General features: G+C 44.9%; 1 protein-coding gene across 1 annotated transcript in view; it reads left to right on the top strand.

The window, feature by feature from the left end:
• efl1 (elongation factor like GTPase 1) overlaps window positions 1-24,213 on the top strand; it is a 103,400-nt gene that overhangs the window by 14,272 nt on the left and 64,915 nt on the right. The window contains exons 10-15 of the mRNA XM_083793255.1: window positions 507-643; window positions 1,437-1,559; window positions 2,925-3,024; window positions 12,275-12,390; window positions 13,849-14,075; window positions 16,862-16,997. Coding sequence (XP_083649381.1) covers window positions 507-643; window positions 1,437-1,559; window positions 2,925-3,024; window positions 12,275-12,390; window positions 13,849-14,075; window positions 16,862-16,997 — 839 coding nt within the window. The remainder of the gene's footprint in view (window positions 1-506; window positions 644-1,436; window positions 1,560-2,924; window positions 3,025-12,274; window positions 12,391-13,848; window positions 14,076-16,861; window positions 16,998-24,213) is intronic.

Consider the following 24,213-nt stretch of genomic DNA (forward strand, 5'->3'; position numbering starts at 1 on the left):
TTGTGTTTTACTCCTATGTGGTCCTCCCAGACGCAAGGAACTAACTCGTGTTTTACTCCTATGTGGTCCTCCCAGACACAAGGAACTAACTTGTGTTTTACTCCTATGTCGTCTTCCCAGACACAAGGAACTCACTTGTGTTTTACTCCTATGTGGTCCTCCCAGACACAAGGAACTAACTGTTTTACTCATGTTATCCTCCCAGACACAAGGAATTAATGTGTGTTTTACTCCTATGTCGTCTTCCCAGACACAAGGAACTCACTTGTGTTTTACTCCTATGTCGTCTTCCCAGACACAAGGAACTCACTTGTGTTTTACTCCTATGTGGTCCTCCCAGACACAAGGAACTAACTTGTGTTTTACTCATGTCGTCCTCCCAGACACAAGGAACTAACTTGTGTTTTACTCCTATGTGGTCCTCCCAGACGCAAGGAACTAACTCGTGTTTTACTCCTATGTGGTCCTCCCAGACGCAAGGAACTAACTTGTGGTTGTCCTCTTAGGGACAAGGAGAAGGTGGAGAAGGTGGTGGCGTCTCTAGGGGTGAAGGTGATGGCCCGAGACTCTCGTCACTCCGACCCCAAAGTCCTCCTCTCTGCCATCTGCAGTCAGTGGCTGCCTGTCTCCGAGGCCGTGCTCTGTATCCTTTGTGTGTGTGTGTGTGTGTGTGTGTGTGTGTGTGTGTGTGTGTGTGCACGCTCAGTGGTGTTGATTTCGTCGACTGAAACTATGTCCTTTTTTCACTGACGAAAACTACATCAAAACTAAATAAAAACTAAGCTATTGATGACTAAGACTAAATATAATTGTCAATTGCGTCAACAAATAAAACCTAGGCTAAAATGTTACTGGGGAGGGATTGTTGGAGAAGAGATCCGGTAGAACTAAAAGACAAGAGATTTTGTGTTTTGGGGACCCTCGGGCGTTGCACTCTGAAAATAGCTCCACTGCGACACATTGTATGAGCTTATTTCAGCAAGTGTCAAATCAGCAATTACGGCCTGCCAAAATACATTTTGGTGACAAAATCAGCTGTACAACAACAATCTTTTAGTCGACTAAAACCTTTCAGTATGACTCAAAAAAGTAATCGAAATTTCATTCAAAAGACTATGACTCAAATATTTCAAAATGTGCTGTTATCCCATTCAGGACGGGAACCCCTTTTGGTGTTTTTAAGCATTATGTTATACTTTAGTCGTTGGAAAAATAGCAGATCTACGAGTGCCACGCTATGAGCATGTAGATCTGCTTTTTTTCTTTCGTGAAAATGTGACAAATCTTTGAATATATATATTTTCAGAGCGAATGCTTTTAACTCATATCTTTGCTTCTGGGGAGGGGTCCCTGGAAGAACATATTTTCAGATGGGTGTGTGTGTGTATGTGTATAGATGTTATTTCCGTGTGTAGTCCTTAAAGCCTGTGTGTCAGTGATGGTGTGTGAGAAGCTGCCCAGCGCTCTAGAAATAGCGGAGGAACGGGTGGAGAAGCTGATGAGTGTCGGAGCGCGACTGTTCGACTCACTTCCTCAGCAGACACAGGAGCTGAAGACAGGTAGCGCACGCACGCACGCAGCCACGCACACATACTAAAACTAAAGAAAACTGAATAAAAGCTAAATGAAAACCCAGCTATGACGACTAAAACTTTGGCTAAATATTATGACAATTTATATATAGATATAAAAAGGTGATAATGGTGAAATGGATCAAACGGGATCAAGGCGTGGAATAAAAGAGACGATCCGGGCACTCAAAGTAAAAAAAAGAAGAGAGAAAAGCCTTTATTAAATTAACAAGGAAGCGGCCAACATGTGTCGGCCATTGACTGGTCTTCATCAGGGCGAGAACTGCAGCGGCCAATGAGGTCCTGTCGTCTGGCGTTGCAGCCTTCCTGCGGCTGTCTGTCATCATCTTTTATTAATGTAATAATCCAACTATAAATGCACCAAGTCTAATCCACGTAACTCGAGAACCGTTCGGCCCCGCCGACTTCACATTCGACACACGCGTTCCACCCCACCACAAGGAGTTCAGTGAGTCGGTCGGACCCACGGTTGTCCAGAACCCTGCCCAGGATCCATATATGGAGCTGGCCTCTGTTCTGACCTCACAACACTCCATATTTGTGCATGGCTGACACATAACTCTGTATAATAAGGGGACACGGAGAGACACATACGTCGGGTATTAAAGGGACAGACATAATATCTGCGTGGGGCATGCATTTCCAACTTGCATCGTTCCCAGTAGGCCAGTGCCCAATGGGCACCGCCATAGAGCAGTGTTGTTTCCGTCGACTAAAACTATGACAAAAGATGTTCGTCGACTACATTTTTTCACTGACGAAAACTAAATGGAAAATACATGAAAACTTTTTGATTGATTGAAATATTTATTAACAGTTTGCAGAATTACAGTACATTTCAAGCACAAACTCATACAAAGACTGTTAACTGTGAGTGGACGACCCAATTAAGCATTACACTTGTTTACAACATGGTCCACCATGTTCAATTCATCAAAACTAAGCTATGATGACTACAACTATGACTAAATATACTTTCTTTTTTGTCAACAAATAAAAACGATACTAAAACTGTTAGGAAGGGACTAATAGTGGACAAGAGATCCAGTATAAGTCATTTTACACTTGGTTGCATGCTGAAAATAACCCGCCTAAACACATTTTGTTCGACTAAATCAACTGTAGATTTAGTCGACTAAAATCTCATGATATTTAGTCGACTAAAAAAATAGACTAACACTAAAACATTCCATGTGACAAAAATTTGACTAAAACGAAATGAAAACTATTCAAGAGACTATGACTAAAACTAAAATCTAAATGAGCTGCCAACCACAGCACTGCCGTAGAGGCCCCACGGGCACCTCTCTAGTAATACTCTCTACGTTGCAGCGTTCCTCCAGTGTTCCAGCGAAGACGATGCTCCGGTTATCATCTTTGTTTCCAAGATGTTTGCCGTGGACGCCATGGCCTTGCCTCGCAACAAACAGAGGTGTGTGTGTGTGTGTGTGTGTGTGTGTGAGTGTGTGTGTGTGGTGTGTATGCACTGAGAGACTGTGTGTGGGTTTATGTGCAAGTGTGTTTTTTACCCATATAGGGGGCAGCCACTAGGGGGTGCTCCTGTCCCACCGTGGCCCCCAGTGCTGTGACCAGACTTGTTCTTTGTTCAGAGAGAGAGAGCTGTTTTATCCTGATCTCATTTGAGAGCACTCAGACAATTCATAATACGATTATTAAGCCCATTTAGACCTGAGAACAGATTCTATAAAATGTCTTCTAAATCATGACAGTTTCCTGAAAAACCTCATGTTTCTATGTCAGTTGTGCTCAAAGTTGTTCATGTCAAGGACAACACAAATTATATGCATTTGGCCTCAGTCCTCTATCTGAAAATATGTTGTTCCAGGGACCCACCCAAGAAGCAAAGATTTGAGTTAAAAACGTTTGCTCTGAAAGAATATATATTCAAAAGATTCAAATGTTGGTTGACACTGTGGCACAGTGGGTCACTACCACCACCACCCCACCCAGAGGCAGAGATGGATTATGTGGCATTGTATGGCATAATCAGTAGGCTACTGGGCATAATCACCTGTAGCAGATTGTTTTCTTTCTTTACATTACAAATCATTACAATTTTAATGATTTTAAATAGGCCTATTAATATTCTCATATAATAATATCCTCTTCTGCCTGATTTGTAGGCTACAAATTACACATAAGCATGAGTTTCATATAGTTTGCAGATCTTAAAGCTCACAACGAGGGGCGTTATGATGCATTGTGAACTTATGAGTTAATTCAGTGTGCAACACCGCTGCATGTCAGATAATTGCTTGTTAATAGATTGATTGCACCTGCTGCCTTGTGCATGAAAAGGCAGCGCTAAACATTTTGCCTAATCTGCAGCTATAGTTAACAAGATAAATTGCACATACTATACAAAAGTATAAAGAGGAATTAGAAGCAGTGACAACAGGCCGTTTATAGGGGAATATGGACAGTAAACGATGTGTTTATCCTACCTGGGGTCTCTCATTGCAAAGTCGCTTTGAAGTTACTCAAAGGCTTTACCGTGACATTTTGGCTGCTTGCTTGCAAACAATATAATTTAGAAAGCAAGTTGAAGCATGGATAGCAGTCATAGCACCTTCAGAATGTTTAATTTCCACCCAAGAAGACAAAGCACTTTGACGAGGTCCATGTGCGCTCAGCTGTACACTGCAGGAGAGACCTGCCTGCTATCACTGCTGCTGATTGTCTGCTCTGCGCGCCTCAAAGTCTAATAATAAGCATCTGATCCTTAAGGTGGGAATATTCTTCGATATGGACATTCTAGCCATAATAGGGTATATGTCGGACTGTCACTCCAATATTGAGACTAAAAAAAGAAACATAAAAAACTAAAAAGGAAGCGAAGGTCGCCAAAAAAAGAGGCAGGCAGCAAATGTCGCCAGGATCGAGACTCGAACCCACAACACGCTGTCAGACCCGCTGGATTACTTGCCTATAGGTGCCCGGACCGCTAGGCCAGCCCGGGCCTTGGCTTTGATTTCTGATTTATCTCTGCGAGTGTATTTCAGCAGGTTGGTTGGTTGTATTTCAGCAGGTTGGTTGGTTGTATTTCAGCAGGTTGGTTGTATTTCAGCAGGTTGTTTGGTTGTATTTCAGCAGGTTGTTTGGTTGTATTTCAGCAGGTGGGTTGGTTGTATTTCAGCAGGTTGTTTGGTTGTATTTCAGGTTTCAGCAGGTTGTTTGTTTGTATTTCAGCAGGTTGGTTGGTTGTATTTCAGCAGGTTGGTTGTATTATGTGCATTCCCAATTAAACAATAATTATTAACCACGTCATGTTGTTAAATGGATGTATTTTATAAAAAACATTATGGTTTCTTCTTCGCTGGTTTAGGATAATTGAGAAGCATTTCCGCATTTTCTTCTTCTCTTTGTTGACCTGTTAGTGATGACAGGTCTGCAGGTCTCTGAACCCCCCCACTCCCTCTCCACCCCCCTCTGGCTGAAGCCTTCTCTTCTTCTCCCTGCCCGCTGTCACACAACCTGGCTTTAATTGCAGCTTCTGCCATCCGTCCATTGCACTGCGGGAGAGGGAGAGCAAGGTGAGGTCATCACAGACCCAGAGCTATAGAGAAGAAAAGCCTGTCCAAAATATTGTCTAATGAGCCTGCTGGAACTCCCAATCCTGATGCCTGCCACCTGCTACACGTGTGCTCACACACACACACACGCAGGTAGGCAGGCACGCACACACACACGCACGCATCTGATGATCCTGGAGTTAGTGTCAAAGTTGCCTCGGCAGCCAGACTTTTATCTCCGTTTGCATGCATTCGGCTAAAAAATGAAAGCCTGGGGGAAACCCGTTGGAAGATCTGACATAAAGAAAGCCCCACCTCCTTGTATTTCTCTAGCCAATAACAGTGCAGAGGGGCGTCGCTCCATATTTGGTGACGTCTGTGTTCTCCTTGCATGCAGGTTTCCTCCGCCATCGGTGTGTGAATGTAATGCACAATATCTGTGTGTGTGTGTGTGTGTGTGAATGTAGTAACTGACTGAGGTTATAGAGTTACAGGGTTTGGGATTGTGTCAGTAATCGGTCGGACTAACGGGAGGTCGGAACAATGACATTTCGACCGACGTGCCACTTGTTTTCCTCCCTGACCTACATTTCCAAGGAGGAACCCCCTCTACTCTCCCTTCTGCATATTATATGGGCACAGCTCAGCCTCCGTGCGTGGAGCCTGACCCAGATCTTTGGGACGGCGCGCGTCGGGAGACGATCGTCATGATGCGTGACACCTGCTCTGTCTCTCTCTCTCTCTCTCTCTCTGTCTCTCTCTCTCTCTCTCTCTTTCTCTCTCCTCACCACCGGTCACGGTCTGTCTGGACTCTATAGGAAAAGCAATAAAGCAGCAACATCTTCATGGCAGTAAAAAATGAGTGCAAAACAACAGCAGTTGCACAATGTATGGTGGCTGTGTGGAAGGATCCTATCGTGTGTGTGTGTGTGTGTGTGTGTGTGTGTGTGTGTGTGTGTGTGTGTGTGTGTGTGTGTGTGTGTGTGTGTGTGTGTGTGTGTGTGTGTGTGTGTGTGTGTGTGTGTGTGTGTGTGTGTGTGTGTGTGTGTGTGTGTGTGTGTGTTTTCCCGCTCCAACTCCATGAACGGTATAGTTAGAGATTAATTTATAACGCAGTCAACGTTAATGTTCATTTAGAAACTGCTGTATAATAAATAATCCCAGAAGTAATTGCAACTCCACAACTTCATTGTCCACCCGAGGCCAGAACATAAAACAATAAATACAAAACGGCTGTAATCGATTAAGTCATGTTTTGCTGCATCGACGCAGAATCGTGCGTGGCCCGAATCGCCGATGCATTGCAGAATGGATTATTAGTGGAAGCTCACATCCACCCATCATGCTCTTATCTGGGCTGTCTGCTTACAATGTAGGCATTTAGCCTAAACTCTTAATCCAGAGCCATTTACAATAAGCAAGGGCAACACAAGCTAACACATCAAAGGCATAGAAATAGTCATCTAGGATCATACAGTACATAGGTAAACATGATGCACTTTGACTTCCTCTGCATCTTCAATTGACCTTCTTTACATCGATTTGTGTGTGTGTGTGTGTGTGTGTGTGTGTGTGTGTGTGTGTGTGTGTGTGTGTGTGTGTGTGTGTGTGTGTGTGTGTGTGTGTGTGTGTGTGTGTGTGTGTGTGTGTGTGTGTGTGTGTGTGTGTGTGTGTGTGTGTGTGTGTGTGTGTGTGTGTGTGTGAATCGAAGGAATGGGACAGGTGGGGTGGGGTGTTTCCCTGCTGGCGCACACACACATTTCATACTCAGTCTGTTGTCATGACAGCCACCCCACACACACATGACATGCGCGCACACACATGCATAGAGATGCGCCCACACACATACAGTACAGAGTGTCTGAATATGTCTCCTCTCTGATTGGCTGATCAGGTCATTGGTTTGTGCTCGGGGGGGGTAGCTGGTTGGCGGGTAGAAAAAGCATGGACTGGCTGGCTCTCCTCAGTGATGGAAAGTAACTAAGTACATTTACTCAAAGGGCCACTTCACCCCTTTTGCAACGAGATCTTATTTTAACTGTCTCCGCACCGGCCCCGAGAAACCGAGTTTAATTCACCTTTGCAATGGATACCATGCCTGGCATCCCGAGATTAGTTTTATTCCCCATAATCCAGCAGTAAAACATATATAATTAGCATGATTAGCATTTCTTTTTTTTAATGTTTTTTTTTGTGGCTTTCGCCTTTATTTTATACTTTTTATGGAGGGACAGACAGTAGGCTGACAGGAAATGGGGAGAGAGATGGGGGGATAACATGCAGTAAAGGCCGTCGGGATCGGGAGTCGAACCCGCGGCACACTGCCAGACTGGATTACCAGCCAAGGTGCCTGGACCACTGAGCCATGGCCCAGGCCATGATTAGCATTTTTATGCTACCGGACCGTGACATTTACCTAAATACTCTGTCTTTATGTGCATTTTGGATCATAATATGCTAAAAATGCGATATTTGGGGCTTGATTAGAGCTTAATTTGACTTCAGAATCACCTCTCCTCCTGACCTGTGAAATAGCTAGTCGAAGTTTACTATTGTTTGAACCGGGACTGATTGTCGGCCATTTTACGATTTTTTTCAAAAACGTCTGGCACTGGTGCGCTAGCGGCCACTATAGCACTGGCGCTGATCCAGTTAAAATTTGTGGTGGGCATAGATTAATTTTTTTAATCTAGATTAATCTCACTGCAATCCTGGAGTTAATCTAGATTAATCTAGATTAAAATGGCTCATTTGAGCTACCTAAATAATGACCAGAAGTAAGTCCTTGTGAACAGGTTTAGACCAGGAGCCCTAAGTATGGATACAACTAGCCTATTAAAGGAGAATTCCATGCTAGAATGCTTTCTTATCTTTCTTACCTTTTTTTGTAGTTGTTACGTCCCCACCAAAGAGGTCCAGGTGTTTTTTGTGTGCAAAAACTCCTTTTTGGCTATTTTCCCTATCATAAGCCCTCAATGAATTGCATTGAATTGAATGGGAATTGAATGGGGCTATGGGGTGTTATGCTAATTAGCTTATTTCCATCTAAATAAGTAGTAAAGTGTGCCGCTTGGGATATTGTTTACATTATGAAGAGAGGATATATACAAAGAAATTATCATTTTGAGCGATGGAAATAAGCGAATTAGCACAACACCCCATAGCCCCATTCAATTCCCATTCAATTCAATGCAATTCATTTAGGGCTTATGGTAGGGGAAATAGCCAATAAGGAGCATTTGCACAAAATAACACCTGGACCTCTTTGGCGGGGACGTAACGACTACAAAGAAAGGTAAGAAAGCCTTTTAGTATGGAATTCTCCTTTAATACTTTATATATTTCATATTGTGAGTTTGTAGAACTGTTCACAGTGTTGCCACGTCTAGTCATTATAAGCTACTTTGGACTTGTCTATCTGTGAAGTTTCTTTAAAATATTGGTGGTCCTTGACATGAAAATGCTTGAGAACCACTACTCTAAAACAACATTGGATAATGATTTTTGACATTCACCACTATAGTTGCTTATTTTAGACTTGTTCTCTGACTTTTTCGGATTTTCTGACTTGATCTGGCCTGTTAACATTTTTATAGACCTGGTTGCTTGTTTCTCTCTGTCACGAAATGTGGCAACCTTGGTCAAAGCGGTTTGTTGTGGTTGTGAATCTGCATGGATAGCACAACAGCTAGGCTAGCAGGAGGCAGCAGACTGCTTCCATCATGGATAACAGTCTTTAGCGCAATTTGAATGTCCCAGCACTACGTAGATCCCAGCACTAGATATGGACTCATGGCTCCATCGCTGCCTCTTTTTTCTAGTAAGAAAAGTTGTGGAACTTTAACGTGTTGGTGATGCTGACTTGCTGTTTACCGTCCCTCTCACAGAGTGGACTCCGTGCAGACGTTGCAGTGCTACGCCTCCGCACACACACATGCACGCACACACACACACACACACACACGCGCACACACACACACACACACACACACACATGGCCGCCTCCTGGCCGCTATGCAGACCCAGCTCCCACTCTATTCCCAGCTCCCAGACCCAGTTTTGAGAATAGATTAACGGCGTTAATTATTTTAACGTGCGATAATAGTCTCGCGTTAACGCAGCACGTTAACGCCGATAACGGCCCAGCATTAGTTAAAATGTATCGTTACACCCCTAGTTTTAAATGATGCTCTTTGAAATGCACCGACACACTTGTCAAAAAGGTATCCGGCCCAAAGTCAGCACACGGCGGTGACATTTTTATGCACTCCAGCTTGAATGGAAATAATCTGCAATCAAAAACCTCCACTGGTAAAAAGGCAATTTTCTTTTTTTGCGGACAGCTTTAGTATCAATATATTGTTTCGTTTTCCAACTTTTGCAAAGTTAAAAGGTTTGCTTGTGGTTTCCACTGCGTCCTTCTCCAGTGTTTGGAAGCCATTACTTCATAACCACAGTGGTCGAGGCCAAAAACCAAACTCCTGCTGGCGTTCCCATTATTGCCAATAAGCGACTGAGGTGACATCTGGAGGAACAAAAACAATAACACTAGGACTTTAAGCTGTGGTCTCCCGGTGAGACTGTAGAGCCGGGGCTAGCACAACGGGGGCTGCACATTGTGTTGTGTAAACAGCGCAGTGGGAGATACGATCTAGTGGTGAAACCATACCTGCTCTTTGAATGAAAATCTGCCCGTTTTCCTTTGTCTCTTTTGTTGTGGTTTTCTCCATGTGGGATTTTGTTGGAATAGAGATACATAAAGGGGTTTTTACTGCAGCCCAGTGAAGTGTTCAAAGTCGTTCCGCAGGCCATGGGCTGCCTGTCGTCCTGTGTAATTCCGCCCCATTTATTTATTTTTAATCTAATTTATGCAAAACGGAGGTGTATGTCACTACAGCTCTCAACGGGCCTGAAAATAAAGGCCCAGCCCTAATAGGGCCAGCCCGAGGCTTGGCCTGGCCTGACTAATTGTGTGTGTGTGTGCGTCCGTCCGTCCGTCCGTCCGTCTGTTACCAGCTAATCTTAGGCATCGTTAACCCGGTCGATGCCACATTTTGCACACACACACACACACACACACACCGTTCTGTTTTCCAGAACGGCCTGTTATAGTGCCACCAGGAGGCCGACTTTTGAAAAACACATTTTTTTATATTACTCCTCCAGATTCTGTCCAAAAATACAGCAAATTGTTACACACTATCTCTATAGTCATGTGTTCAAGACGGATCTGTCCAATATTTCAGATTACATCCTAATTGGCTTGCAAAAGCGTGCAATTTACGTGAAATCTTTCACAGACTTTCCTACTAGGCTGAGGAATATATCCCATTCACATTGGCCTGACTAATCAGCATGATGTTAGGCCCCAAAACCTGAACATTTCCCCAAAAAAAGAAGAGAGTTATTTAATTAGTAGGGATGTCCCGATACAACTTTTTTAGTTTCCGATCAGATCCCGATACCACAATTTCTGTGTTAGCCGATATCGAATACCAGAGAATAATATTAATAATAATACAACATATATATCGTTGTTTATAGCAGACAACTCACTCAAATGTGCACTTGCAGTTTGGGCAACTCGAACGCAAACTCCACATGCCCCAACATTTTATTTAACTGCCATAGTGTACCCCTGTGTCAGATCGGTGGTTAGACTGGCATATTCCCCCAATACCGATATGACCCAATGTGACCAAATAAGGACCGATCCGATACCATATTGGGACATCTCTACTAATTAGCATAATTGTTTTGGCCCTGGTTCCCGAAAACGTCGGGTCGGGTTAGGCCAGAATTTTTTTCAAGTCTAGCAGTCACTCACGGGGAGTAGACAGGGCTATTGTCAGGGAGAAATTATGGGCTGTTTTAAGTGGTCTGTTGGATGCCATGACTCAATGCTATTGTGAATCTGTGACCAGCTGCATTAGTGCTGTAGTCATTGTGGGCTTTTTGAAGAATGAAGTATACAATGTGGGCACGCATGCGCACAAACACACAGGGCATGTACCCAGAGGTAATTTAGCGGTAATTGCTTTGTGTTTTTTTTCCCAGTCTAGCACCACAGCGGTACCTACTGTATCTGGGGAGTAATCGACACATTTAAGCCATGCCAACTATCAAAGCACTCGTGTTTTCTCAAAGTGAGTCCATATTTTATAAATGGTTACTCGTGGTGGAAGCTGACGGGACATGTGACCTCTGACCTTACATAATCATTTCCACATAATAACAGCCTTACGAACGGTTCCACTTTACCGCTCTCGCTCTCCTGTGTGAGTAATTAAGACATTCTGTACGGGAAGCCCTTTTGGTGTTTAAAGCATTCTGTTATACTTTTAGCTATTGAAAAATAGTGAAAATGTGACAAATCTTTGAATATATATTCTTTCAGAGCAAACGTTTTTAAGTCAAATCTTGTCCCTGGACCAACATATTTTCAGATCGCTGATCATGATTTAGAAGACATTTGTAGAATCTGGTCTCGGTCGAAATGGGTTAAGCCATGTTACACGAAAGGGTGATCTTTTATCCAATAGCCTGGGTTTGGGAGGCTTGTCATTTTCGGCTTTTATGATCCGGGCGGGAGCGGATGGTAACTTACGTCATGTTGTAGGTCACTGGTTTGTAGTCATCAGACAGGAATAGGGATGGTAATAGTTAACCTCCTTATGGCCATCCTAATTAATGGATTAATCGATAATTATTCACATCCCTACTAGGCAGGAACCCTCAAACCGGATTCAGTGTTAACGCAAAATAATTCTCTGCGATCAAAGGCATCATGATTTCAGGGCCTACCCTATGAAAGCCTTGATGCCGCGCCTCATTCCGACACTTTTCTTCTTGGAATAGTTTCTTTGGTGTATCCATCTTTTATTCCAACTTGTAGCGACTGGCGCAGTGTTGTTTTTGTACACCCCCCAGGCAGCTGACCTTTGACCTTCCTCCCCCCAGGCCGCTGACCTTTGACCTTCCTCCCCCACACTGCTGACCTTTGACTTTCCCCTCCCCAGGCTGCTGAACTTTGACCTTCCTCCCCTCCAGTCCGCTGACCTTCCCCCCCACCCCCCCCCCCCAGGTCGCTGACCTTTGACCTTCCTCCCCCCCAGGCCGCTGACCTTTGTGACCTCCCCTCCCCCCCAGGCCGCTGACCCAGGAGGAGATAGCCCAGCGCAGGGAGCTGGCCAGACAGAGGCACGCTGACAGGATGACAGCCAATCAGCAAGCAGAAAGCCAAGGAGAACCCGCCCAGTCAGGAAGTAAGACAACCAAGCCTCGCGTATAGAGCGTCGCAGTCCCGCCCCCTCGAGAGACCCGGAAAATAAATCCCCGTTCATTTTCCTCATAGACTTTTCAGAAAGTATTTATTTAAAGACGTTTACGCCGCGGACAAAGCCAACTCTTGTAGTGACAAACACAATTTTTCGGGCTGAACAAATAATTGTTTGGTCCAAAATATTGTGTTTGTTGTCATGATTTGTCACGACAAGAGTTGGCTTTGTACGACGCTTATAAGGTCTTTAAATAAATACGTTTTGAAATGTCTATGGGAAAAATGCATTGGAAACTATTTCCTGGGCCTGGCGTCGTCATGAAAGGGGGCGGGACTGCGGCGCTCTATAGCGATACTAGCGGTAATATCACTGCGTGGATATTTGTCACAATTGAGATGGGCAAAACTTAATCTGCATTGAGAGGGGCCATACTTAATCTGCTTTGAGAGGGGCCAGACTTAATCTGCATTGAGAGGGGCCAGACTTAATCTGCATTGAGAGGGGCCATACTTAATCTGCATTGAGAGGGGCCAGACTTAATCTGCATTGAGAGGGGCCAGACTTAATCTGCATTGAGAGGGGCCAGACTTAATCTGCATTGAGAGGGGCCAGACTTAATCTGCATTGAGAGGGGCCATACTTAATCTGCATTGAGAGGGGCCAGACTTAATCTGCATTGAGAGGGGCCAGACTTAATCTGCATTGAGAGGGGCCAGACTTAATCTGCATTGAGAGGGGCCAGACTTAATCTGCATTGAGAGGGGCCAGACTTAATCTGCATTGAGAGGGGCCAGACTTAATCTGCATTGAGAGGGGCCAGACTTAATCTGCATTGAGAGGGGCCAGACTTAATCTGCATTGAGAGGGGCCAGACTTAATCTGCATTGAGAGGGGCCAGACTTAATCTGCATTGAGAGGGGCCAGACTTAATCTGCATTGAGAGGGGCCATATTTAATCTGCCTGGGGCAATATGCATTGAGATGGGCCAGATTTAATCTGCCTGGGGCAATATGCGTTGAGAGGGGCCATATTTAATCTGCCTGGGGCAATATGCGTTGAGAGGGGCCATATTTAATCTGCCTGGGGCAATAAGCGTTGAGAAGGACCATATTTAATCTGCCTGGGGCAATATGCATTGAGAGGGGCCATATTTAATCTGCCTGGGGCAATATGCATTGAGAGGGGCCATATTTAATCTGCCTGGGGCAATATGCATTGAGAGGGGCCATATTTAATCTGCCTGGGGCAATCTGCATTGAGAGGGGCCATATTTAATCTGCCTGGGGCAATATGCATTGCAAAGGCAAATGAAGGCTGGCTATGCGAGGGTAAGGACAACCTGTCTCCCGTCCTGTTGCAAACACCCATCGAAATGTTGGTTTGTAGACCTTTTGGCTACTGTGACTGAGTCCATGTCTCTCTCTCTCTCTGTCTCCGTCCAGGTGGAGAGCCGGTCTCGTCTCAGGTGGACACTGTGGCGGTCAGAGAGCCGGTCTCGTCTCAGATGGACACTGTGGCGGTCAGAGAGCCTAGGCCGGGCATGGACGCGGAGGACGAGGACAAGGAGACGTTTGTGGCGTTCGCCCGAGTCTACAGCGGAGTGGTGAAGAGAGGACAGAAGGTGTTTGTCCTGGGGCCCAAATATGACCCCGCCCGGGGCCTCAGCATGGTAAACAAACAGTATATGTCCTGGGGTCCAAATATGATCCGCCCGGGGCCTGACACTAATTAGCCCGCGGACCCCTATTTGAAATATATACCAATATATACGATCCCTTATTTAAATGGAACTCTGGGACCCCCAATGTATATTGTAAAATCAATGTTAATTTAACTCTTGAGTGTGTGGTTCCATTTTAAATTTGTACACTCTCTGAGTTACAGTCCCATAAGGGTCCATTTGGTTCCTAACTATCATTTAGCTGGGGACCCCCTGGAATAGACCCCTGCTATAGAACATAATATGGTGATATATTGTATAGTGCAGGTTGCAAAAACTTGAAGAAATGAAAACGGCACCGCCAACATATTCATAATCCTATTCTTTGGGAGACACATCTGAGTGCAGGGAGCCCCCTTTCATGATGACGCCAGGCCCAGGAAATACTGTAATTCCCAATGCATTTTCATCATAGACATTTCAAAAAGTATTTATTTAAAGACATTTTAAGCGTCGTACAAAGCCAACTCGAGTTGTGACAAATCATGACAACAAACACAATATTTTGGACCAAACTAATAATTACAAAGAAGAAAAACAACCAAAAAAGTGTTGTAACCTGCCGTTCTTTTTCTTCTTTCTAATTATTTGTTCTGCCCCAACAATTGTGTTTGTTGTCATGATTTCTCACAACTGGAGTTGGCCTTGTACGACGCTTAAAATGTGTTTAAATAAATACTTTTTGAAATGTCTGAGGAAAATGAACGGGAATCATTTCCTGGGCCCTGGTAGGGGGCGGGACTGTGACGCTCTATTGGCTCATATGATGTAGGCATATGTGTGCGCATGACACACACACACACACACACACACACACACACACACGTTGCATGCATCACATGCATTCATGATGTAGACTTCGTCATAACTTTGCGTGGTGGCGCAAGCTTAAAATTAATCCGTGTCGATAACTTGTACATCTGTTATTTTTGCGCATGTGAAACTTGTACGCTGCCATTACATTTGCGCTGCGCCTCTAGGATGCGGGTGTAGTGGTCAGCTGACAGCTGTCATATCAATAGTGATCCCCGTAAAAAAGACATGCTTTTAGAACTAATTATTAAATAATCTATAAAGTCTGAATGCGTTCACACCAGTAATGATTCAACGAACCGCACCTTGGTTTGTTTGGAAGCGGACCGAGCTCGGCCTTTTTGGCGGACCTTGGTTCGTATATTTGATCCGCACCAGAGTTCGGATGCACGTTCACACCAGCCGAACCAAAGGGGTAAGCGGACCATGGTTCGTTTTAAACGAACCAAACATGTCCGCTGTGAAAGTGCCATTAGTCTAGTTTTAGTCATATCATACAATTTTAGTCGACTAAATCTACAGTTGATTTAGTCGACTAAAATTTATTTTGGTGGGCCTTGATGCCGTCGCAATGACACTAGCTGAAAACAGCAGATCTACAAGCTCGCAACGTGTCACGCTGCGACACACACACACATGCACGCACGCACACACACAGTAGAAAGCAGACCCAACACATGCAATAATCGGCTTGTGCGTGCGTGGGTTTGCCCTACCAATGTCTTTTCAACGTGGCCACCCATTCTTTATTATAGTGCTATTTTAGAATCGCTGCCTAAGTGCTACAATCATTTTCTAGTACAATTTCCAATCATCTCTCTGCTGATGCGTTGGAAGGCAGCGTAATAACGAGGCCAAATCATTTTCAAAAGATTTCACTTCCACTGCTGTCGTCATCCTCCAACAAAAAAACCTAATTGACATATCTGTGCACACAGTGCACAGAACCGAGGTTCTCAAACGGTTTGTAAATAATGCTTTAATCAAGGCCTGAATTACATTGTTACTTACAATAAAACCTTACATTTGTGTCATATTACGGCCCATAAATATGTACATCTTTCCCGCTAAGATGCAGTATGTGTCACAAGGAAAACTTGAGAATAACAGTACGTTACAAGAGATAGAAAATAACTTCACCCTTGCCATTTTTTTTGTGCAGGCTTCCGCCTTTATTTTATATGTTTTAGAAGGGCAGACAGTAGGCTGTAGGTGTCATGCAGTAAAGACCGTCGGGATCGGGGCGGGAGTCGAACCCGCGGCACACTGCCAGACTTAGACTACCGGCCAAGGTGCCTGGACCGCTGGCCCAGGCCACCCATGCCATTTTAACCACTTGAACCCCAGCGTCACTATTCTGGTCAATTATTATTGACAAGAAGCCCACACAATTAGAAAATGTAGAATAATTGTCATTTTTGATCAACGTTTGCCTGTTATCTCTCCTAATAGTACCAACATCAACACAGAATGGAAATCATATCCATTCAACTTCTGGACTTAGGAGGCTAATACTCACAGTGTCCCGTGGCTCAAATGCATAATAATAATAATAATAAATAAATAAATGATGAAAAAGGGTTGAAAAGCACTGGTTTAATCCGTTCAAGACGGGAACTCCTTTTGGTGTTTTTAAGGATTATGTAATACTTTAGCTATATTGAAAAATAGCAGATCTACAAGCTCATAGCGTGGCTTGTGGCCTACACTCTTTGAATATATATTCTTTCAAAGCAAATGTTTTTAACTCTAATCTTTGCTTCTGGTGGGTGCGGGGGTCCCTGGAACTACATATTTTCAGATGGGGGTCGGCGGCCAAATACAGAATAATTCTGGGGGTAAATCTGTCTTGATTTAGAAGACATTTTTTAAATGGGTTATGTGGCTAATCTGTTTTTGTTCTCTTTTCTCTCATGGCTCAGCTTCCAGAGGGCTGTGTTGCCTCCGGCGCCCTGCCCTCTGTGCCTCACCTGTCCGTCTGCACTCTGGACAGCCTGTACCTGCTGATGGGCAAGGAGCTGGAGGACCTGGACCAGGTGCCTTCAGGGAACGTCCTGGGTGAGTCTCCATTATTACACCACCAGGTGCCTTCAGGGAACGTCCTGGGTGAGTCTCCATTATTACACCACCAGGTGCCTTCAGGGAACGTCCTGGGTGAGTCTCCATTATTACACCACCAGGTGCCTTCAGGGAACGCCCTGGGTGAGTCTCCATTATTACACCACCAGGTGCCTTCAGGGAACGCCCTGGGTGAGTCTCCATTATTACACCACCAGGTGCCTTCAGGGAACGCCCTGGGTGAGTCTCCATTATTACACCACCAGGTGCCTTCAGGGAACGTCCTGGGTGAGTCTCCATTATTACACCACCAGGTGCCTTCAGGGAACGTCCTGGGTGAGTCTCCATTATTACACCACCAGGTGCCTTCAGGGAACGTCCTGGGTGAGTCTCCATTATTACACCACCAGGTGCCTTCAGGGAACGCCCTGGGTGAGTCTCCATTATTACACCACCAGGTGCCTTCAGGGAACGTCCTGGGTGAGTCTCCATTATTACACCACCAGGTGCCTTCAGGGAACGCCCTGGGTGAGTCTCCATTATTACACCACCAGGTGCCTTCAGGAAACGCCCTGGGTGAGTCTCCATTATTACACCACCAGGTGCCTTCAGGAAACGCCCTGGGTGAGTCGCCAATATCAATTTCAATTCAAAGGGCTTTATTGGCATGAGAAAACATACGTTTACATTGCCAAAGCAGAAAGAACAATACAACAATACTTACAATATCACACCCTTCATCTGAGGAGGAGGGGGAAGAGGAGGAGGAGGAGGGGAAAGGGGAGGAGTTGGAGGAGGAGGAGGAGTTGGAGGAGGAGGAGGAGGAGGCACCCGCTGGTGTCACTCTTCTAGAGCAGAGATTCTGAACCTTTTCAGGCCGTGACCCACCCCAAAATAATCACATTTGAGCTGAGGACCCCCCAGAATAAACTCATTTGAATTGGGGACCCCCCCAACCCTGGTAAGCCCTTGGAATGGTAGGAGTTGAGTGTATTACATTTTCGGTTACACGGATATATTGTGTATATTGTGAAAATATATCGGCTCTTTTCACAATCTTTGCCTCTTTCCCATATTGTTTTACGTGTGTGTGTGTGTGTGTGTGTGTGTGTGTGTGTGTGTGTGTGTGTGTGTGTGTGTGTGTGTGTGTGTGTGTGTGTGTGTGTGTGTGTGTGTGTGTGTGTGTGTGTGTGTGTGTGTGTGCGTTTGCACAGAAGTAGCATTTTGTCACCACCAAGTGTCACTTTTGATGCAGTAATAGTCTTTTTTTTTTTTTTTTTCTGTTGTTTCTGAGGTCTTAAATTGTCACTTCACTGTCATCTGGGGACAGTATTTGTATAATGGAAGGTTGCTGGTTAGAATCCCCAGGTTGATGGGGGTGATCTATGTGGACCAGAGATAGGAGGGTGTCACTCGTCCCATCTGGTACCCAGGAAGGGTCAGAGATAGGAGAGGGTCACACGTCCCATCTGGTACCCAGGAAGGGTGTCCCTTCAGACGGGTCGAGCAGCAGAGAGACAAACCCCTCTCAGTCCTGTGTCTAACCATTACACACTGTAAGACACTGTAACCATTACAACCACCCCTTGCACTGTAACCATTACAACCAGCCCTAGTCAGCACTGTAACCTTTACAACCAGCCCTAGTTAGCACCGTAACCATTACAACCACCCCTTGCACTGTAACCATTACAACCAGCCCTAGTTAGCACCGTAACCATTACAACCACCCCTTGCACTGTAACCATTACAACCACCCCTTGCACTGTAACCATTACAACCACCCCTTGCACCGTAACCATTACAACCACCCCTTGCACTGTAACCATTACAACCAGCCCTTGCACTGTAACCATTACAACCACCCCTTGCACTGTAACCATTACAACCACCCCTTGCACTGTAACCATTACAACCACCCCTTGCACCGTAACCATTACAACCACCCCTTGCACTGTAACCATTACAACCAGCCCTTGCACTGTAACCATTACAACCACCCCTTGCACCGTAACCATTACAACCACCCCTTGCACTGTAACCATTACAACCAGCCCTTGCACCGTAACCATTACAACCACCCCTTGCACTGTAACCATTACAACCACCCCTTGCACCGTAACCATTACAACCACCCCTTGCACTGTAACCATTACAACCAGCCCTTGCACTGTAACCATTACAACCACCCCTTGCACCGTAACCATTACAACCACCCCTTGCACTGTAACCATTACAACCAGCCCTAGTCAGCACTGTAACCTTTACAACCAGCCCTAGTTAGCACCGTAACCATTACAACCACCCCTTGCACTGTAACCATTACAACCAGCCCTAGTCAGCACTGTAACCTTTACAACCAGCCCTAGTCAGCCCTGTAACCTTTACAACCAGCCCTAGTTAGCACCGTAACCATTACAACCACCCCTTGCACTGTAACCATTACAACCAGCCCTAGTTAGCACCATAACCATTACAACCACCCCTTGCACTGTAACCATTACAACCAGCCCTAGTTTACCACTAGAAGGTTTTCCCCTATAAGGAATATATCTGTAGAATAGAAGTTACAGAGAGATCATCTTGTTACAGAAGAAAAAGTCTATTGCGTTGCGCCAGGACAAAATAAATCTTTAGCCAGGAGAGACGAAAGGGATTGCTAAATCTACTGAGAGAGCTCTAGTGTTCCACCAAACCGAAGGTAAACTCGGGAACAAGAGCAAGGAATTGTTGGTGAAAGAGACAGAAAGAAAAGGAAGATTCCAGATCTTAATATTCCCAAACACGTGTTCACTGGGAAATTCAAGAAGATCTTAGAGAGGTTATAGAGAGATCGAAGAGGTACAAGAACAGAAAAGTTAGATATTCAGCAAAAACTTTTTCATTTCTATAAAGATTCCTGATATAGAATCTTTAAATGAAAAGGATATTATAGATGTATTGGGAGTTTGCATTAATTTCTCAGAAATAGAAGATGTTACATATAATGGAACACGTAAAAAAAGAGAATTACGATTAGTAGATATTCATCGAATACAAAAATAACATTTAAAGCTTGGGGACATTTCACTGAAATGGATACTATTTCCTCTTTCCCTATTTTAGTTTTAAAATGTTATGTTAGAGAGAGGCAGTTGAATAGTAATGCAAACACTATAATATATAGAGATATTAATATACCATGAGTAAATTAATTAAGATCATGGTTTGAAAGAGAAGGAAAGGATATTAAAAGACGATATTGAGGAACCAACAGACTTAAAAGACCTTTCTTTAATATAAACAATGGAAATTAGACAAATATATTATATAGTTATTTTGGGACGATTGTTGAGTTCAAATTGGAAGATTCCTCTAAAGGTATATGTAGAACTTGTTGTTCGGTTGTTCGATTGGGGAATAAGACTACTTTTGTTTTTCGTGTAATTCCAAATGTGAATTGAAAATCTGGATTAAAAATATTTTTTTAAATACAAGATGTATTTATGAAAGATCAAGAACAATGGGTAAGTTGTCAACATTATATTGTTGCCAAAATGTTGGGTGAGTCTGAGGATTATTTGATTGAATTAAGAAATAATAATGAAGTTTAATGAACTTAGTGAATTTAAATCAGAAATCATTTTGTTTAAAATCAACATGAAAATAGAGAAAAATAACACCAACGAAAATGTAACTCAGGTACGTAGCAAATAGCTAAACCTAATAATTAAATATTGCAAACGTTCTTTCACAGAGAGGCTGATATTTGAAAGGTTGTAGCGGTCTACTCTACAGTACTTGCACGCTCTGCTTGCGCACTTGTGTGCAACAAGCAAGTAGGCACTCGACAGAGTGCAGTTCTAGTTAAAACTGTAACCATTAAAACCACCTCTAGTTAGCACTGTAACCATTACAACCACCCCTAGTTAGCACTTTAACTATTACAACCACGCCTAGTTAGCACTGTAACCATTACAGCCACCCCTAGCACTGTTAACCATTACAACCACCAGCACTGTAACCATTACAGCCATCCCTAGTTGGCACTGTAACCATTACCACCAACAGCATGTTTCTCCTTTGTCTGCCCCCTGAGTCTCTGTCTGTCACAGACACAAACATCATGTGTTTCACTGTGTCGTCTGGCTTTCATTTCATTCGCTCGCAAGAGATAATGTGTTAAAGATAAATGACCCCCACTGGCACATTCTAGGTCTCTCGCACGTGCACACCACACGCACGCACGCACGCACGCACTCACACATGCACGCACGCGCGCACGTGCACACACCACACACACCACACACACACGCCATGCGTCCCCTCTTCCATGTGGTGCAGTGTGGTTCTGGCTGAGTGCTCCCGGCAGACAGCTGTGCTCGCTGGCTGCACGTGTCATCCTCTGCGGGGTGGAAGGAAGCCCGCGCTTCTCCGAAAGGCGTCCAGAAACGAGGGGGTGCTTCCTCCTCCCGCAGTAGTTTAACGCACTCAGACTAATTAATCCAAATTTGTAACTCCCCTCGTGAGCGATGTGAACGATGATGAATCCTCTGTGATGTTGCAGATGTCGTTCTAAACGAGTCATTCCCAGGCCTTCAGCTGAGCGTATGGCTCGGTGTGATGGCGTGGTGAAGACAACCCAGACGTGTACCGTTTGGGGTTCATGATCCAGTCAGGAGCGGATGATAGCTTACGTCATGTTGTAGTCACTGGTTTATGTTGTAGTCACTGGTTTGTAGTCATCACGATGGTAACTTACATCATGTTGTAGTCACTGGTTTGTTTTACAGTCTTTGGTATGACCCGGCCCGGGGATCAAATCCCGACCTCCAAGTCCCAGGGCGGACACTCTAACCACAAGGCCACTGAGCTGCTTGAGATTCATCAGAGCTCAGACCAAATGTGCGCTACAGGATTGGCTGTATTCGAATGCTTGATAATTCCTACCTGGATGTCGTTCCATTGATGAACATGTTCGTACGTGCTTGTGTTTAGCCTTGTTTTTGTTCGTTGAACTGCAGCGTCAACAACATGACCTCACACACATTACCGGCCCTTCCTCTGCACTCCGAACAGAGCAGAGTGGCTGACACACACACACACACACACACACACACACACACACACACACACACACACACACACACACACACACACACTCTCGCTCGCGCACACACACACACACACACATCCGCTGAGCTCCCAGACCTCCTCCCACGAGATTATTATCATGAATTATGAAAGAAGGGACATGCATTAGGATATCGATCGACGTGCAGTAAATGCGTGCTCGCTGCATGGGGCGATGTCTCTCTCTCTCTCACACACACACACACACACACACACACACACACACACACACACACACACACACACACACACTCACACACTCTCACTCTCTCTCTCTCTCTCTCTCTCTCTGTCTCTCTCTCTGTCTCTCTGTCTCTCTCTCTCTCTCTCTCTGTCCCTCTCTCTCTCTCTCTCTCAATTCAATTCAAATATACTTTATTGGCATGACAAGCATTCTTATATTGCCAAAGCATTATATACAGTGTATGAAACAAAATAATAAATTATACATATTCAGAATCGGAACAAATAATATAAACAAGACATGGAAAAACATGTCTTGTTTGTGTCCTCACTCTGGGCAGTGAGGACACAGCCTGTCCTCTCTGGGCAGTGAGGACACAGCCTGTCCTCTCTGGGCGGTGAGGACACAGCCTGTCCTCTCTGGGCAGTGAGGACACAGCCTGTCCTCTCTGGGCGGTGAGGACACAGCCTGTCCTCTCTGGGCGGTGAGGACACAGCCTGTCCTCTCTGGGCGGTGAGGACACAGCCTGTCCTCTCTGGGCAGTGAGGACACAGCCTGTCCTCTCTGGGCTGTGAGGACACAGCCTGTCCTCTCTGGGCAGTGAGGACACAGCCTGTCCTCTCTGGGCAGTGAGGACACAGCCTGTCCTCTCTGGGCAGTGAGGACACAGCCTGTCCTCTCTGGGCAGTGAGGACACAGCCTGTCCTCTCTGGGCAGCAGCCTGTCCTCTCTGGGCAGTGAGGACACAGCCTGTCCTCTCTGGGCTGTGAGGACACAGCCTGTCCTCTCTGGGCAGTGAGGACACAGCCTGTCCTCTCTGGGCAGTGAGGACACAGCCTGTCCTCTCTGGGCTGTGAGGACACAGCCTGTCCTCTCTGGGCTGTGCTCGCTGAGTCTGTACATTGTTAAGGTTTTTCTGACTTTGTTATCAGTCACCGTGCTCAAATATTCTGCCACGGTGTATTGTCTATTTAGGGCCAGATAGCAATTAAGTTTACTTTGGGTTTTTGTTGTTTCAAGCCAATAGTTTTCGTATTTTTGTTTCTGTTGATTAATCATTTGGTTGGTTCGGATTTGTTGTGGAATGATGTCGCTGTCCTGAGGCTGGTTATTGTTGGCTGATGGTTTGTTAAGCGTCAGGACCAGCTGACCGAGGGGACTCTTCTCTATTTTCATCTCTTTGTCTCTCTCTGTCTCTCTCTGTCTCTCTGTCACTCTCTGTCTCTCTGTCTCTCTCTCTGTCTCTCTCTTTGTCTCTCTCTGTCTCTCTCTGTCTCTCTCTGTCTCTCTCTGTCTCTCTGTCACTCTCTGTCTCTCTGTCTCTCTCTCTGTCTCTCTCTCTGTCTCTCTGTCTCTCTCTCTCTCTCTCTCTCTCTCTCTCTCTCTCTCTCTCTGTGTGTCTCTCTATGTCTCTCTGAACCAAATGTACCCTGACGGGTCCATTCGTTTCCATTTCACAGCCCATATGGGGATGATCTTTACATCATTTCCAGGACAAAGTTGATCTGGCCTCGATCGGACTCTCTCTGATTCATCCAGAATTTATGTTGGTTGAAATCAGGTGATATTCTGGGCCCCAATAGAGACGTCACTGATTGGTATAGGAGTAACTTTTGACACGCAAACAAATGCATGCGTGTGCGTGCGTGCACACCACATGCACACACATAAAGGGTAAATGGTGCATTTTTATAGTGCTTTTATCCAAGGCGCTTTACATAGATTGTGCATTACATTCACTCATTCACTCATACACCTTTACATAGATTGTGCATTTCATTCACACACATTCATACACACACACACACACACACACACACACACACACACACACACACACACACACACACACCTCTCTCTTTGAAAGCATCAGTCCTGTCCCGTTACTGGACAGTGTGTCCGTTGTGCCAACGGAGCGTT

This window comes from Protomyctophum parallelum (genome assembly GCF_964188405.1).
Source record: "Protomyctophum parallelum genome assembly, chromosome: 2".
Taxonomy (NCBI): Eukaryota; Metazoa; Chordata; class Actinopteri; order Myctophiformes; family Myctophidae; genus Protomyctophum; species Protomyctophum parallelum.